General features: G+C 40.6%; 2 protein-coding genes across 3 annotated transcripts in view; one reads left to right on the top strand and one right to left on the bottom strand.

Moving 5' to 3' along the window:
• Window positions 1-234: 234 nt before the first annotated feature.
• Window positions 235-12,760, bottom strand: fzd6 (frizzled class receptor 6). 2 transcript variants are annotated; one of them, XM_008431865.2, is made up of 8 exons: window positions 12,616-12,760; window positions 11,199-11,564; window positions 6,879-7,075; window positions 5,643-6,219; window positions 4,273-4,692; window positions 3,496-3,644; window positions 3,019-3,405; window positions 235-1,751 (listed from the first exon to the last, which is right to left on the bottom strand). In XM_008431865.2, the coding sequence occupies exons 2-8, from the start codon at window positions 11,382-11,384 to the stop codon at window positions 1,586-1,588; spliced, it is 2,082 nt and encodes a 693-aa protein (XP_008430087.1). In that variant the 5' UTR covers window positions 11,385-11,564; window positions 12,616-12,760; the 3' UTR covers window positions 235-1,585. The 2 variants fall into 2 exon arrangements, with proteins under 2 accessions (XP_008430087.1, XP_008430088.1); XM_008431866.2 differs by having other exon boundaries at window positions 12,623-12,760.
• A 4,067-nt stretch (window positions 12,761-16,827) lies between these two features.
• Window positions 16,828-17,590, top strand: part of klhl32 (kelch-like family member 32) — a 33,828-nt gene continuing 33,065 nt past the window's right edge. Inside the window, exon 1 of the mRNA XM_008431867.2 lies at window positions 16,828-17,055. The gene's annotated coding sequence lies outside the window, so the exon portion shown is untranslated. The remainder of the gene's footprint in view (window positions 17,056-17,590) is intronic.

Below are 17,590 nucleotides of genomic sequence, written 5' to 3'. Positions count from 1 at the left end.
TGCTTTCCATATCTTAACTTTTTCTATTCTTTGCACACACACAAAAATAATAATAATAATAATAATCAGGTGACTTCTAAGATAAATTTGTTGCACAGACTTTTATTTAGGAGTATCAGAGTAAAAACAGCTGAGCACCACATTTCATATTATGATACTCTTTTTCTTCCGATTCCTAATTGAACTCTGGCGCATAAAAAAAAGTCTCAGTAAAATACTGTGACTCACACAACGTGGAAAAGAATTGTACGTTTTTATTCAAAACATCACCAAAACATCACAGTAATCCGAGTTTACAAACTACAAAAGGTACAAAAGTTGACTGAGGAAACAGCAAAAAAAAAAAAAAAGAAGAATATTTGACACACTACACAAGGTACATCATTAACTACACATATAATAAGGTGACAGAAATACAAAACAAAACATTCATTGACACAGTTTCCCTTTTAATTTGTGACTCTGGAAATGTCTTATCTCCCAGAGTTTAAAAAAAAAATCGACTCAAAGAATTATGCAGCATTGAAGACGCAATATATTGTGATATGATTCACTAAAGCAAAAACAACTTTAGATCATTTATCTCTGACTTAAATGTTATGAATACTCCTCACAGCTAGAGCCAGCCCAAAGTTTAAGCAGAATTTGAGGCGACATATCGCCCCCTGCTGGCCAGGAGGTCCCAAGAGAACTTGAATTCACACAGGACAGGTCAAATGTCCCAGTTGTATAGATATTAAGGAAAACCTTCACAATTTGAAGATTATAGTAACAGAGTCATATTGTGAAGAAAAGTCAGGCCTGCTCACACTTATATTCATAAATCATTGCTTGTATTTATTTACTATTCAGTAATTTGTGGTTTGTGCTTCTTATACCAGATAGTGCAAAAATGCCTGCTTGTTTATGCTTGGATTATTTCCCAAAAAGTGATTTAATCTGGTCCAGTTGATATGTCTTTAAAGACACCAGTGTACAAAAATGTAAAAAAAAAAAAAAAAAAAAAAAAAAAGTGGAAAGCTTTTCAAAAATAAATTCGCACATTCAACTATTTCAAGTTTAAGAGCATCTTTTAAGAGTGGTTACATACTTGGTCTTATAACAAACAATATATCCGAAAGTAACAATAAGACTTCCAAAAACAGCACAACTTTTATGGGCTGAATGTTTGGCGATATCATAAACCACCTAATAAAAATTCAGTGTGTGGACTAATACAGTAAAAAAGCTTGAATTCTACAATAAAAAGAATATTTTACACACATGATGCAGTTTTTTTTTTTTAAAGGAATCGAATGCCGTTTAACTAAACCTCTAAAAAGTGTTTGTGATGTACGCAATGTTCCTAAAAGTCCATTGGTAGTAGCATGGTTGAGATCCAGCCGTGTTCTTCAACATTCGGACTAAAAGATCGGTAAAGCTGGAACACGCAGTCATCATCACCTTGAGCAGCTGCAGTCTAAATCCCACACATATCTGGTCCAACAAACCACCTGATGTTTGCTAAACATTCACTGGATACAACTTAAAAGACCTTTAAGCCACCATCAGCTGGAAGACTGAACAGGAAACATTTTTTTTTAGCTTAGATTTCTTTTGGGTCCTTACTCTCCTCTGACGCCTTGTCCACCTTCTGGTGGGCGGAGTCCAGAATGCTGCTGTGTGATTGGTTCAAAGTCGGATGATGCTGCTGCTGCTGTTGTCCATTTGTAGCTTGTCTGGCATCTGACAGCTCGCTTTTTGGAGTCATTCTAAACACAAAGGCACAATACTGATTGATGATGCAGAAATTACAGCCGTTTATATGTTGTTTTTGTTGCTCAATGTAGTAAAATTTACAGAGTCTGCTCAAATACACACTTTTTACCAAGTAAATCAAACCTCCGGTGTGTACTTGATCTGCGGAACCTTTTTATTTCAGGGCTCAGGTGTAATTGGACAAATCAGCGTAAGCATAAAAAAGGATTTACATTTTTAATGAAAACTGTTTCGTAAACAGGTGCAGCTGTTCCTTCATCGACTCCTCGTTAATTAGACAGAAAGAGGATTCCGAGTGCGACATCTGAATTTGACATACTGTGAAACAAGATCCCATTTATAATTAGACGGTCCAAAAAAATGTGCAGGAGAAAACGAGCTTCAGAAACGGCCAAATTATGACGGCAAAAAGAAAAGAAAGAAAAAGTATTTCATTGATTTAAGGTTTTTCAGGCGGTCAATGGCAGATCGGAGATAAGGCTGGGCCACCATGGAGAGGCTGAAGGTCTATTACTCAGAAACACAAACGCTTCTCAGTGACAACCTACAAGGCAATGCTTACTAAGGAGCGAAATCAATTTTTTAAGCAAGTTCTACTGCTGCTTAAGGTAGGGCTGCACCGAATGCAGTTTTCTGATCTGTAAAAAGCCTGACCTGCCGATTCTCATTTTCACCCATACCGACATTTTTTGGTTTGAAAAGTGGCTAAGTATGACAAGGAACAGTGGGATAACTTCTGTTTAACGGACATGTGCGGCTGTCAGACTTTTGCCGAGATGGATAAAATCGGCTTGTCACGCAAGTATCAATCGATCACTAATCTCTCGAAACGAAGGAAATTGCGGTGATTTATCGGTGCACCCATAGATTAAGATTTAAGAGATATTTGATCTAAACCTGAAAAAAAAAATAGGTTTCAATTATTTTTTTTCTAAACAAGAAAATGTACAATTTGCTTTCATTGTATATTTTCTTGTCACATTAAAATATACATGTAGTTGATACATGTTGCACCTAAAAAGGACCAGAAAGAAAGCAAAGAGTTTCAGAAGATGATTCCACCCTTGTTTTACGGACTTCTGTCACATTTGCGTGCAGAAGAACCTATGAACAAAGCTAAGAGTCTGCACTTTACCACTATGCAAGTAGTTAAAGGGTTAAAATGTAAATATTGTGGCAGAATTAAAAAGATCTCAAGAAACAATGAGTTTGTAAAAATTGCTTAGTCCTAAAAAAAAGACAAAAAAAAACCCCTCTTACCTGCCGTCTGCTACTCTGTTCATGCTCTCCGAGCGGCTGCTGACCTTACTGGAGCTCCCACCTTTGCTGCGCCTCTCCCCGCCCTCTCTCTCCCTCTCCCGCTCCCTCCTGGAGCTTCGGCTGGAGGCGCCGCGGTCCAGGTGCTCCCTGGCAGAGGTCTCAGAGAGGGAGCCCCTCACGTGAGGCTCGTGGTTGCCGAACACAGAGGAGCCTTGGTGCGTGGTGCTGGCGGGAGAGACGGCGGTGCTCGTGCCCATAGACTTGGAGATGACTTTGAGCTTGTGGGATGTGGGTTTGTAGTGCTTCTTCTTGTGCTGGACGCGGCTGTTGTGTTTCAGGAAGAACTCGCAGGACTCCTGGAGGACCCGGCGGCTCTCGCTGATGGGGCTGCGGACCACAGAATGAGACCCGTTAGCACGCGACACGGCAGCGCTCCTTCTGGTTACTGTCGCTACGTCACAGATGCGAGAGCCTTACTCTCTTTTGCGGTTTCGTTTGAAAAAGTACGCCCACTCAGAACAGGTCTTTTTGCTGCTGACCCAGAACACGGCAGATATCCCGACCACCAGAGTCATCAGGTATTTCACGAGAAACAGAGAGAGGTCGGGACGCTGGAGCTCCGTGGCCTGAAACACAGACAAGACATGGATGCTAACGAGATCCTTGTGATCTAGACAAATAGTGTTAATTAAGAAATCCAATTTGAAGCTAAAACTGGCATTCTGCAAGGGGCTAAGTTGATTTTGACAATCTGGTCCTGGGAAAGAAGGCATTATGTGCTGCTGTGCCACTTTTTTTTTTTTTTTTTATTCGACTAAGCCATCATGATGTAATTGCAGTAAATGAGGACCAAATAGTGGACAATGCACAGCTGGCTCAACAACAGGACATCACGCAGTTCATCAAAAGTTGAGTTTGCAGTTCCTAAGTGTTGAATCCACAGTTCTTTTGTAAAAATAGCTGACCAGTTCCCCCAAAAAACACTGCATTTATACGTAAATTATCTCTATTTTTTAATGATATATTGTGTCATTTATGTGTGATTTCAATTGCACTTCTTATTTAATGGAAACACCACAATTCTCAAATTGTGTTTTTGTCAAAATTAAATGAATACTGAAAAGGTTTTGTGGATATTTATAATGGAAACACAGCTACTCACTGATTTTTCTGATCTACACAGAGGTAGACAAGATCGGCTGATAAGATCGGAGCCCCTATTTGAGAGTGAATGACGGGAGCAGCCATAGATACCTTGTGGGAGCAGGGGATGCTGTACTCTTGACACCTGTCATTGATCCAGGTGTTCTCCCAGGAGCTGCGGTGGCTCTGCTCGTAGGTGTAGCAGGCTAACAGGGTGACCAGCGGGACCAGGTAGAGGCAGCTGAACACGCCAATCCGGATCATGAACTTCTTGAGCTTCCCTTGGTTGCGCTCGTCGTGCTGGATCACCTGCCTGACGTGGTTGAGAGAGACGATGCCCGCCAGGATGAGGAAGAGGCCCACCACGACGCCCACGCACAGAGGGGCGAGCACGAAGTACCGCAGCGCGTCGAGGTCGTACAGCCCCACAAAGCAGACGCCGCTAATGTTATCTCCTTCGACCTTGTTCAGGGCCAGCAGCATGACGGTTAACGCGCCGGGGACTCCCCAGGCGGCGGTGTGGAACCACACCTAGAAACACAGAACATGGAGAGAACTGTTGCTTTGGAGGATAATTACCAGATTTTTCTAGATGCGCCACAATATCCCCCGTATGATAATCAGAGAGCAGGAACCTGCTCTCTGAGGAAGACCACCGTTGGATTCATCTGTTCAGTTGTCATCATAACACGCTAAATCTTAAATGTACACATGATGCGCAATAGGAAAAGGAACGCAGTGCTTTGCTACCAATTGTCAACACCACGACAACTAAAAGAAGGTTCAACGCTCTCATTTCACAGGAAAGGTTTTGAGTACAAAAAAAATAATTAGTGAGGGAGAGGGAAGTAGGTCAGTTATGTTAGCTTGACTTTGACGACCTTAACATGTAGATGTCACTCACACATCTAATCTCCGACAGACCATCTTGAGAGCAGGTGTTTAAATTAGCTAATCAACCACCACTGTCTTCAGATGATCACTTATTAATAATCACAAAAGAAACACGAAGCCTGAAAACATGATACAGCAGCACACTGAATGTTATATTCTGTGGGAAATGTCTGTGTGTTTATTGGTGTTGAACTCTGATGCATTAGTGGAGCTGTTGTCAGTCGGTTGCTATGGCAACAAGTCTGTGTGTAGTGTAGCTGATAAAGAGCGACAAAAAAAGAAGAATATGAGTGGTTCTGGGTTGTTGTTCAAAGGATTTTCTGTGTCATTTTTCCCTTTGCTGTAGCACACTGCACTAAACTAACAGTACCTCCAACTCCAGGTTTCATTTTGAAAACAGAATTGTTTTACCGCAGCAGTGAGGCTGGGAATGGCAAGTAAAACAATTGTCTTTTTGCCCTCCAGCGTTGTTGTGTACGCGGAAAATTTCCGGATGTAAACAACAACATGCAGCGTTGTTTGGAAAAACTATAAACTTTAACGTGTCTTACTGTAGTTTTTTTGGAGTTTACAAATAGGAACCGTACCGCTTTCTTCTCGATAGCCTCGCAGCTCCATTTGGGTCCAGCTGCCAGGAACCAGGTGATGGTGAGTATGACCCACCAGACCATCCCCGCCATGGTGAAGAAATAAAGCAGCATAAAAAGCAGAGTGCAGCCTTTGCTGTGCGAGCCCAGCACCACGGTTTCCACTGCGCCGTGGTGATCCGCCTTGGTGCAGGCGGCGTTGTTTCCGATCAGGAAGCCGAGGAAGTATATGAGAGAGACGAAGCTGTAGCAGACGGCGTAGAAGATTATGGGACGCTCTGGGTATCGAAAGCGCTTGACGTCGATGAGGAACGTGAGGAAGGTGAAGAGCGTGGCGCCCAGGCAGATGATGGAACACACGCCGATGAAGCTCTTGGCGAACTCGATGTCGTGAGGCCTGAAGTACATGTTGGAGCAGGGCGGGGCGCAGTCCTGGGCGCCGAGGAACGAGGAGCCGTGGCCCGGCTTGGTCTTCAGCTGCAGCGGGCACCAGAAGCCGAGGTCTCTCTTCAAGGACGAGGGGGTCGCCGGGGTGGTGGAGGGCACGGCGGAACCGTCCGACCCGCAAGGTTTCAATCTAGAGTACAGGAGCAGTAACAGGGTGAGGCTGATAGGGAATAGCAATCGCATTCACACCAGAACGTTTTACGCTTTTTTTTTTCTAATTCTCTAACCGCGAACCTCAATGTGTTTTATTTTAGCAATAGCTGATAGAACAATGCAAAGTATAGCATAACTGTAATAAATAAACGGGAAAAAATTGCTTCATTTGTATTTGGGGCTTTACCCTGATGCTCCTAAATAACGTCCAGAAAAAAACTTTTTCCCTCATAAGTAGCTATAATTCAAAGTCATCAGAAATCCAGCCGTTTTGTGGAAGCCTTTGGGAATTTTTAGAGAACATTATAGAGCAAACGATGTGGACGAGGATGCTCTGGTTGGATGAGGTCACATCTGAACATTCTGGTCCACATGCAAAACTCTACACTTGGTGAAAAATAGGGGGTCGCTGATAAATTGGACAGCCAATAAATTGGCAATTGTTAAATGAGAGTAGCAAAGACCGACATAGTTATTGCAATATTCAAAAGCAATACTGCAAACCTAGTAACGCACAGATCCAGTCTATTACACAAAATCTTTATAAAGTACAGCGAAGGCTAAAAAAGCCCGTGGCTGTAACGTGACTAAATGTGTCAAAGTTGCTGTTTGTTATTGGTGGGTGTGTCCTCTTACTTGCTGCACTGTAACTCAGGAGGCCAGGTGATGCCAAAAATGCGAATGTTCTCCTCGCAGTCGGACAGGACGGCCTCGCACTTTTCCCTGCATGGGCGGATCACCCGGTTCTCCTCGCTGCATGCCGGGATAAAGGCTTGGCACAGGAAGTGGTGGACGTCCGGTGAGCACTGTAGGCTTGCTAGGGGCATAAACGGCTGCAACGGGAGAGGGGAAAAATTTTGTTTTAAAAACTGAGACTTTTGGTTACAGAGGCTATGTTTCTAAAATGAAGTCTATGGAAAACACAACATTTTGCTTATGTTAAGCGATTGGTGGGGGAGAAAATGTGAAAGGAATATCCTGAATTAAGCAGGTTACAAGAAGATAGACAATTAGATAACACCTAAAACTATTTTTCGAGCAGAGAATCATAAATATAAAAAGGACCCGATTCTTCCCATTTCCTACGGAGATATCGTATGTTGTCATGAATTAACAATAATCTAAAACAAAGGCATAAAGACCCAGAGACATCATGGGTCATGTTTGTTTAATAAAATTAGACCGTGAAACAATCTCCGTCTGAAATTTGTTGTGATAAGCTGCACCGTTCTTTTCAGCGGCGCACAAAGCTGCCCATTCACCGGCTGGAGAGGAAGCATATTCTTCTGTTTCAACACGCTGGTCAAGAACTTCCTGGAGAGGAGCGTACGAGGGAGCGGCGGGAGGGGTCAGGTGGTTATGGGAGAGAATGCAATATAGCTGGCAGGAAATGAAAGGAAATACATTTCTGAAACAAGCAAGTTGACATTAAAGCCCCCTTTTAACTGCAGAAACTTTGTCTGCTGAGTCATTTTAAGATATTTAGGAGCTGCAGTCAAGCCGCATCAAGGAGTTTGTGTTTTTACCCCCAAAACCAAATGGTGCATACTCTAAAGCACAGACCGCTATTCAGTGTTTTGCTTCTTTTCCCTAAATCCTTTCTGGCAGAGGTCCCATATCTGTGAGGCCAAGGATCGCCCCTCTCTCTCTCTCTCTGTCTCTCTCTCTCTCTCTGACAGTAAGCACCCTTGTTTCTCTCCTTTGGAGGTCCCTGACTCGGAGCGCCTTCTGGGCTCAACAATCTGACCTTTATTTGCTTTGCAGCGCTTACAGTAAAAACTGCTCACGTTTCACCAACCGTCAACATGCGTCAGTGCAATAAAGTCAAACCTTTTTTGCCTTAAAGGGGCAGTGTTATGTATTTTTCTGGCACATAGTTCCACTTTGCAGCGCAATCAAGTAACTACGTTACCTTCAGTTGTTATAAAAGTTATGTATATATCAAATATGTTTGTCTTGTCTTTAGTTTGACAGAAGAGATGCAACAATTACAGTTTTTTTCTAGTCCATCACAGTCTTTAAAAAGCCTAACCTGTTGATTCTGATTTTGGTCAATACCGTTTTTTTTTCTTTTTTTGTCTGAAAAGTGACTAAATGTAACAATTAAGTTTCTAAGTTGTCACAAAAGTGGCGTAGCTATTGTTAGAAGTGAGAAATTTGACTTTGTAATTTAACATCTTGAAATTGGGCCTCATTTTCTTTAAAAACTCCAGCTCTTTCTGAAACTTCTGCCTTCAGGAAGTCATAACATCGCTCCTCTTAACGACATTTTTACCAGCGTTGCACTGACAAGTAGCTCGTACAACGAGCTCGGCAGATGCGCAGTTCCAATTAGCATTTTGCTAATTGCTGAAGGCTAGTCTAAAGGAGCTGATTGAGGGAGTTGCTCTGTGAAGCGGAAGCTTGGAAGCCAAGGAGCTACAGCTCTAAGGAGGAGCTTCGTCCTCGAAGGCGGGGGTAGGTCCACCCAGACGTTTTTCACAGCTGAATGGTTGCCGTGGGAGATAAAAGGATTTCTCAAACATCCACGAAAGAGTCAAAGCAAAACTCCAGGTATATTTTTTGATGAGAGAATAACATTATAAAATAATGTAAAGCTAAACAAAAAGGTCAACTCTTTTCAAAAAACTGTTTCTATCTAAAAGAAAAAGATACATAATGTTTGTCACATATTACTTTTTTATTTTTTATTCTTTTAGGTATTCTAACACCTAAAACACCTCAGCTATTGAATCTGCTGGAATTTGGAGCAAATGCCTTCCCTCTGGAGTACTGGACTGATAAGCCGACCTGGGCTGAGACTGAGGCAGTCTGTTGGATTCCAGCACCAGGGCTTAGTGATAAACAGCTACACATTTCAAACAGGGCTGAAGCCAGAGTGTTGTTGCTGTAACATGGGAGACAGCAGAGAGTACAGTGGAGGGGGGGGTAATGAGTAAGTCATTAACAGACAGAAGATACTCGGTGTGGTATGCGCAGTCAGCTTTGTGTGAGACCAGGCGGGTCCCTCCCCTTCCTCTGAAAATCAAAGGCTCTACGCAACAAAGTCGATAGAGTTGCCGGTGGCCAAGGCTGCTGTGAAATCGAACACCTGCAACCTTTGCCAGACGCCGCACAAAAGATTCCTTCAACAGATCACTGCTCATATTCACAAAGTCTGACACTGAGTGTAAAAGTAACCAGAACCCTGGGCCCAAAGGAATGCCTAGAGACAAGATGCTCTACCAAGAAAAACGAAACAAACAAATAATCAGCAGAGGAACTAGAGGAACACACCTGGACTAGTTTATAGGAGCGTATTGTTACAGATCACCGCAAAAAGTGAACCAAGAGTTGATTAAAGTTGCATTTTCAGAGATTTCTGCATAAAGAAATCATTGCGGGGATTTTTTTATTTTTTTAACCCACTGTCTTGTAAAACATCCAGAACGGTGAGTGTGAAGCAACAAGCAATGTGGCGTTGTGCAACTGTTTTAAAGAGTTTACCAACAAGTGCGTGATAAATCCTTCAGAGCTCTGCTCTCTTTCTTTTGACCTGCAAACCGCTTTCCACTGACAAGTCAGAATTATGGTTCTGGCTCACATTTCCATCATGTCCTGACTGGCTGCTCCAAACACCTGCAGCCCTGCACTGTTTCAAAGTATTTCCAACCACATTACAATCTGGGACCACATGTTTTAGTATCCACCGGGTGGGGCAGTGGGAGGGTCACTACTTGATTGTTACCAGGGATGCACCGAATTTATGAGAATTTGGGCCAATATCAACATAGATATTTTATTTTCCCGAACCCTTCAGACATCATGAATAAGTCTGTTCACGCGATAATCATTCAGAAACATGCCACACCATGATCTGCCAGCTACTTCCTGTCGTCTTCTTCTTCTTCTTGGTTTGCGCCAGTGGCAACGTCTGGTTGTTGGTCATGTGACTCGTGTGAGGCGAATAAAGTCCAATGCAGTTTTGTGAAATAAGCCAATTTTGATAAGGCCAAAAAAAAAACAAAAAACACCTCATCCTAAGGCCAAAGCGTTTTATCAAAAAATGAGTTTCTTCTAAATTGTTGTGTTTACAAGACAAAGCTAATTTATTTTTTAAATGTCAAATTGCGTAATTATGTGCTCAATGGAAAAGCAGCTACTGTCCCATTTAGCTCTGTTGTGAGAGAGGGCTGACTGCCTGACAAGGTCACATCTGGATATACTAACAATAGTCACCCCACTATTGCCAATTTATTAATTTTGTCGCTATATTTACAGATTTTTCAGATGAAAAAAAATCAGTATTAGCTGAAATCGGAATCGGTAGGACAGGTTGTTTTATTTTTAAAGACTGTTGATGGTCCAGAAAACTGCAACGGTGCAACCCTAATTGTGCTTCAATAATTATTACATTGGCTGGTAAACTCATTACTCACTGATCAAAAATGTCAGAAGCTGCAGAATGATTTATATACCAATCAATATTTAGCCTACAAACTTCATTAATGCCTTACAAAATGTGCTGATAGATTTTGGAGTGGTGGATGTTTTAGTCATTAGTGATTGTGCTGCAGTTAAAATGCACAACCCTGATTGTGCATCTACGGTTTTTATATAGCAAAAAAATTGATTTACATGCATTTGTTAAAACACTTACGCCATAAAATTATATTTCAGAGTTTTGATAAAGGTTTATGGAAAGAGATGCAGCTGGAAACTCAAAATAATTTTTTTTTTTTTGAGTTTCATTGTCAGATCAACGAACACGCCACACACAGGCACAACCAGATAGCTGTAACAACAACACTCTTCAGAGTGGAAGTCGCTGCTGAAGAGTGAAAGTTGGTTATTTTCAGAAACAGTAATGTGTTTCAGAAGAAGCAGAAAAACTATGAGAATTCAAAGGAAGCTGTACTTTCTACAGAGGTGGATACAGAGAGGAGGAACGTTAGGTCTTAAGTCGTTTAGGCTTACCTCCATTTTGCTAGCTGCGATTTCTTGGTCATAGTGATCCATCATGTTAGGAAAGAAAGTCATGTTGTAGGGCATCCCGAGGCACCGATGCACTTTGATGGGCTCACAGGTGAACAGGCTGTGAGAGCCGCAGCTTCCAACCCATGCCAGCGACAGCCACAACCACAGTGGCCCTGGCATCAACATGGCAGCAGCTGACTTGGTAGTGAAAGTCTGGCTTCTATATAAACTGGAAGAGGTTGCTCTTAGGGATATATTCTGCCTGAATTTGATGGTTTGGGTTTTTCTTCTTCTGACTCACAGCATCATCCACAGATCACTTTTCAAGGAGACATTTCAGAGGCCTGAGCAGCAGGTCCCACATCCCTGTAAATAAATTGTGATTAACATTAAATGTGTCACTTTTAGGAGCCCTACTCTGGCATGTATTTACTTATTTTTTTTGTTGTGTGTCTCTTTACCTGTGTACAGCAAAGTGAAATATATTACAATCCCTAGCTCAGTGAATTTCCTCGCGTCCCTTGAGGTGTTTATAAGACCCCGCTTGAGAAACTCCTAAGAAACATAACTCAGGCGGATTTTGGGAGCCATAAACCAGTCAATCCCTGCACAAACTTTGTGCACATGCATCTGTACAGGCTGGGGGGGATGCAACAGGATCATAGGTGATTCAGAAGAATCAGTCTTGGCTTGTTGGAGCCCATTAAAACTTCACATTAAAACGTCAGAACGGCAAATACGCAATTGCATATTAGGAGCTTAGAGTTATGAATGCGAAGCCAACCGAAATACTTTCTCAATGATATCCTGTTTCTCACAAGGTGAAGCCTCACTATGTTCAGCATTGAACATGGTCATTTCATATGGGGGGCCATGTGGGACTATACACATTTGAAGACTATGCACATGTTTTAGGTTATGCCAAGAAGTTGTTTAAGATTATTTGTCATATTTTTCTTTACAGATAATAGAACTTGGGATAATTATTAGTTTACAGATTTTATGTTTCCTAACAAACCTTAGTATTAATTTTAGACTAACCTCAACGCTCACTACCGACCTGTAGTAGTGTATATATACACTTACAATTATTACCCATTAACATAAGTAGGCTTATTCAACTTTTACATTAAGAGCTAGCAAAGTAACACTGACACGTACCCACCTATTGGTGAATAAAAAACATCGTAACTATGTAATAGTTGCTTTATAATTGTTTAACTTTGACAACATTCTGGAATCAGAATCGACTTTTAAGCCACAAAAACAGACGCCGAGTGTGCGGAGAAAGTTCAGCCGAGATCCCAGCCTCGGTCGCTACCGTCATGGGACAGCAGGCTCCGGGGAAACTTCGGTGGGGAATTGGGAACAATAACACAAGCTGAAAAACTAAAAGACACGGATTAAAATGACTTACCCCCTACCGTCAACGTGTTTTTGTAGCAGCAGTTCACATGGAAACACTAAGGAGAGGGGCTTTTTTTAAAGGAATGTGAGGACCTATTTCCTCCGTCTCTGTTTTTGTCCGGTGTTCCCATCGAATAGCGTCGACGCCAGGAGGCGCTGTAGCCTCCAACACGCTCTGAAAGCGGAGTAAGAAGAGAAACAGCTGTGTGCTGTATGGAGTGCCAAAGGTGCCACAATGTAATGGGTATTTTGTTGCTATATCCGAAATGAATAGAATAAAATTGAACTTAATTGTGATATTTATCAAGGAACTTTCTAAATAATTATGAATGTATTATATTTGCCATTAAAAATACATTTATTAAATGCCAACTCATCCATGTTATCAAACACACACAAAAGCTGTAATGAAGATTAATAAAATAAAGATGACAAAGAACAACCGCTGAGTTTTAAAACATATTCACTAACAGCATTTTGTCACACTGACTGTTTCAGTAGACACTTAGTAGTAACAACTAGTTTGCCTGCTTCAAATGATAAAGCCCTGGCATGTTAAATAAAAATAATGAATTATGGTTTTCAAGTTTTCAGCCATTATAAGGTGATATAATATCTACCTTGCATTGTTATACAGATGTTTCAAAATGAGATTGGCTGATGATCCTCCTAAGCAAAGGATTCTATTTACTTTCTGTTTAATTGGAAAGCTTGAAAAGACAGATTGAAAAAAGAAAAAAACATCCATATGTCCTTGGCATACCACTGTGTTCATTTAACCTGACATTATTTGATGCCACCTTTTTCATTAAGCAAGTTTCCTGCACATACCAAAGTCAACATCAGGAAATGGCATAAATCTTGTAGTCTGGACAACATGTTCTCTACATAACACTTGATTCAGTTAGTCATTGTTAATGAAAGCATGATTTGAAGCATTGTAATTTAGCTAATAACAGGTTCACAGAACCTGGCAGGAAGTCTAAAATAGCTGTAATTTTTATATTTTGAAGAATTTTTCTGAAATCCTTCAGTTGTTCTTCATAGTTTTTCTTTTAGTACTTGACTTTTTTTCTTTCTTTCTTTTTCACTTCATATATAGATATGTTTTGATTTTCATTATATGTCTTGAACATTTTCATAGTCTGTCATACAGGGGTGAAAGTAGTGGCGTACGGTAGGGTACAGCGTACCCCTTAAAGATTTTAGCGGGGGTATGCAGTACCTGCAAGAGAGGGGAGCGGCTGTCAGCTGTAAAAAATCAATGCGGCAATTCTGTGCGTTTCGGTTCCATTATCAAAATAACTAGCAGAGCAGTAGTTTAAAATTAACTAATCAACCACCGTTCAGGGGAGCGCTTATTAATACTTAAAATAAATATCAAGCCTGAAAACCTAATATCATAACGGATTGAATGTTATGTTTTTAACCCTTTAACTGCCACACCTAGAAAAAAAACCTGTGAAAAATTTTTTCTTTGCATTTCTTTTACCCTAGGGTGATTCATAAACACAATCAATTTTTTTTTCAACAGACCCTGTGGTTTTGGAAATATTGATCTCTACCAAACGGTTGAGATGTCACTTAATGGTTTAAGTACATGACCTAATAAAAATACCATAATCATAATTTTCACTACTACTAATTTAAACTTTTCAACCACCACTAGATTTGTACGTGACCTAATAAAAATACCAAGTACAGTAGATAAATTAAAATAAAATGCTAATTTATAAAGAAATCAACAACAAAAAATGTCTGGGGTATTGGATACAGTTTATTTCTGTCAAAATGCCACAAAACACTGGTTTTAATTTCAACCAAGGAAAACATTGCGTCGAACAAGGGAATAGTGCATTTTTAATTTTCCCATCTTTTTCCCATCTTCAGTCAGTGTCAGCGATCAGGTCGAAGCGTGATTCATGGTGCCAGTAGTCCTCCAGTGACGGGAAATTGAAAACACCCATAAAAAGAAGGATCGCTAGGAAATGCTCTATTTCTTCAAGTCTAGTCTTGATTGGATCCCCCAGCTCTTGAGCAGAGTACAAATTGATGTGATGTGTCATATGTTCAATCATCTCATTAGTGAAGAGCATTTTGAAATACTGAAAGGGTGAGGGTCAGGGTAGGGTTAGGGGTAGGGTAGGGTTAGGGCACAGCTTCAGGGGGTTCAAATCTTGAATTAAGAACCTGGAACTCATCAATGTCTTCCTGCTTCCAGATTCTTCTTGTGCTTTTGTTGGAGCCTGAGGTGTAACTTGGGTCGGCGTTGTCATTTGGCTGCTCCAAGGGAACTTCTTCTTGGTCATCATCACTCAGATCACCATCAGATTCTTTAGGTTATATATATATATATATATAGTATATTAATAGTATAATAGTATATAACTAGTTGTATATAGTGATTATATAACTATATAATTAGTTATATAGTGATTAATATATTATATATACACACTGCTGATAGCTTGTGCTTGATGCAAAACAGCAAATGATAAAAAAAAAACATCATCCTGACTCTCTTCTATAAATGCTGAATTTGTGGAGAGCGTGACTAACACTCGTCTTGCCAACAGATTCTCTTACCTGGGCTGTGGATTTCTGCTGCTCTTCCTGAGTTACCATGGGACCCTTTGCTTCTTGTCTTGTTAATTCTCCTATTGCATGGCCTTGAGATGGAGAAACATATTCAGTTTGCACTTTCGCAATACTTTTACGTGCTTTGCTAATAGAAGCCTGTCACAATGACATATTTTAGTCAACTATTTTAAGTTGGGTCAATGGTAAATATTAAATGTTACTTCCTTTGATATACAGACAAGTAGCTGAGTATGAACATAGTGATTCACAAAGAAGTCTCACTTGAATACTTGACGTACAATGAAGGATGGTGCTGCTTTCCTGATTTATCCTCATTCTAAAAAGCATTTCTTTTTATCTCCTGGAAGTAGTATTTGGGGTTTTCTTCTGAATTCCACTTTTCTATTTTCCAATTTTTTTTTTCCCAGAGCAAAATATGCTGTTATGGTGAAGTACAAGAAGATGATACATCATACATTTAAATTCAAAATACTTTTTTTTTAATAAAGTAACCAAAGTCTTGATTAATGCCAACTGAAGAGATTTATAAGAAAGGCTGGCTCCTGGGAAGTTTTATGAAGGATATGGGGATTGTAACTCCAGCGTATTCCAGGAATTGAAGCAATGAAGCATTGTGGAGTCATTGATTATGAACTGAACACTTTCCCTTATTTTCTCCCTCAGAGAAACTAATTTAAACCAGTGACAAAACCGCTAAACTTCGAATCCTTGTAGAAACAAATGAAAAGACTATTTACGTAAGTGCTTAAAAAAACTAAAGTGATCCAATAGGAATTAGCTTTTGTTGGGGAAAAAAAGTATGTAAGGAACTGTTTGAATGTAACGATTGATTTCATCAAACTAGTTGTTCAAAATCATATTTATAACACTGCAGTTTTGACTAGCAAGAGTACTATAGCACAGACAGAAGGAACATTTAAGCATTGAACAATCAAAGAAAACATAGATCTATGCATCAAATACAGATTTACAGTAATTATTCTGAGGTAACCATGGGTGTCGCCAGACCTGTTTTACTAGGGTGCATGCACCAGGATATGTCATCACATTTCAAACAAAATGCTACGAGTGTTAAACAGCAATGTTCTTTTCATATCTACTGTGAAAGGTTACATTAAAGTCTGATTGATTGGAAGAAAAATTAAAAGGAGTAGGAAAAGAATAAAGAATTGTGTTTGGAAGCTGTTTGTGTTTGTGTATTATGAAGCCAGTTACATCTAAAAATGCACTTAAATCTTACTCCTAAGTCTCAGGATTCTTATGAAATCTTGCATGTGCATGTTCTAATTTGGAACCCATACGTTAGCAAAAATATTTCTTTCAACTCACTCTGCGAGAAATTTCAATTTAGAGACATGATGGAGACATCCCTGAATAAAACCCAGTGCAGTCAATTAAATTTGACAACGCTGAAACCATGAGTTCACAGATTTTMCGCTTTATGGTCTATAAAAGGGGAATTCAGGGATATTTTTTGCACAGCCTTGAAAAAGTAATACTGCTTACAGTAAAAAGCTATGTGTCTACAAAATAAATGTCAGAAATACCATTATGTATGCATTGTCTGAATTAACCACGCGGGGGCGCGCTTTCTCGGCTATGTAAAACACCGGAGTTCATGTGACTGAGCACCGCTTAGGGGCGGGGTTATAATGTAATATCTGACGGGTTACAGTAGGGTATAGCCAATAAAGTATCGGCGGTAAGTGAGTGCCTCTGCTAGTGGCTGTGTTCCCGTTTCGCCCCGCTGTGGACGGGAAGGAGACCAGCTCCTACGGACGTCAAATGACATTTGTAACGGCGGCGCCACCACGGAGGACGGGGCCGACTCATTTCACATTCATATGCGGTACGTAAACCCGCGTTACATTAGGATTAAAAGCGAGCCGAAATCACCAAAATCCGTTGCTTGAACGTGAGGTGCTCCAGAAATGTACGCGCGCGGCGCGGCTGTGAGATGCAACAGGGTCATTGTGTTTGTAAATGTGGGGGCTTGTCCTCCTTCTCTGTCCTCATAGTTTGTGGACTGAGGCGCTGGCCTGTTGCTAGGAGACCTTTTGACAGCTGGAAGTTTTTTGGGAAGTGACAGATAATGCACTAATGGGGTCTGGTTATTTGGAAACCCAAACCTTCGTCCTCTTCCTTCTCCTCCTCTTCCTCCTCAATCCTGTTACCTGTTCATCTGTAAAGCCGTCTGTCTCCTCTGCTTGAAAAACATTACACAGGCATTGTGTCTGTTTTTTTCTTTTTTAGTCAGGAGATTAGAGTGCTTTGCAGGGAACAATGGCCTACTTGTTGTGATTATTAACTGCGAATACACCCACGTTGAAATATATTTAATCTCCACGGTTTACATCTAGATCTAAAAAAAGGACTCATTTTAT

This window comes from Poecilia reticulata, linkage group LG16, assembly GCF_000633615.1.
Source record: "Poecilia reticulata strain Guanapo linkage group LG16, Guppy_female_1.0+MT, whole genome shotgun sequence".
Taxonomy (NCBI): Eukaryota; Metazoa; Chordata; class Actinopteri; order Cyprinodontiformes; family Poeciliidae; genus Poecilia; species Poecilia reticulata.
The sequence above is the reverse complement of the archived record's forward strand: the minus strand, read 5'-3'. Positions and strand labels throughout refer to the sequence as shown.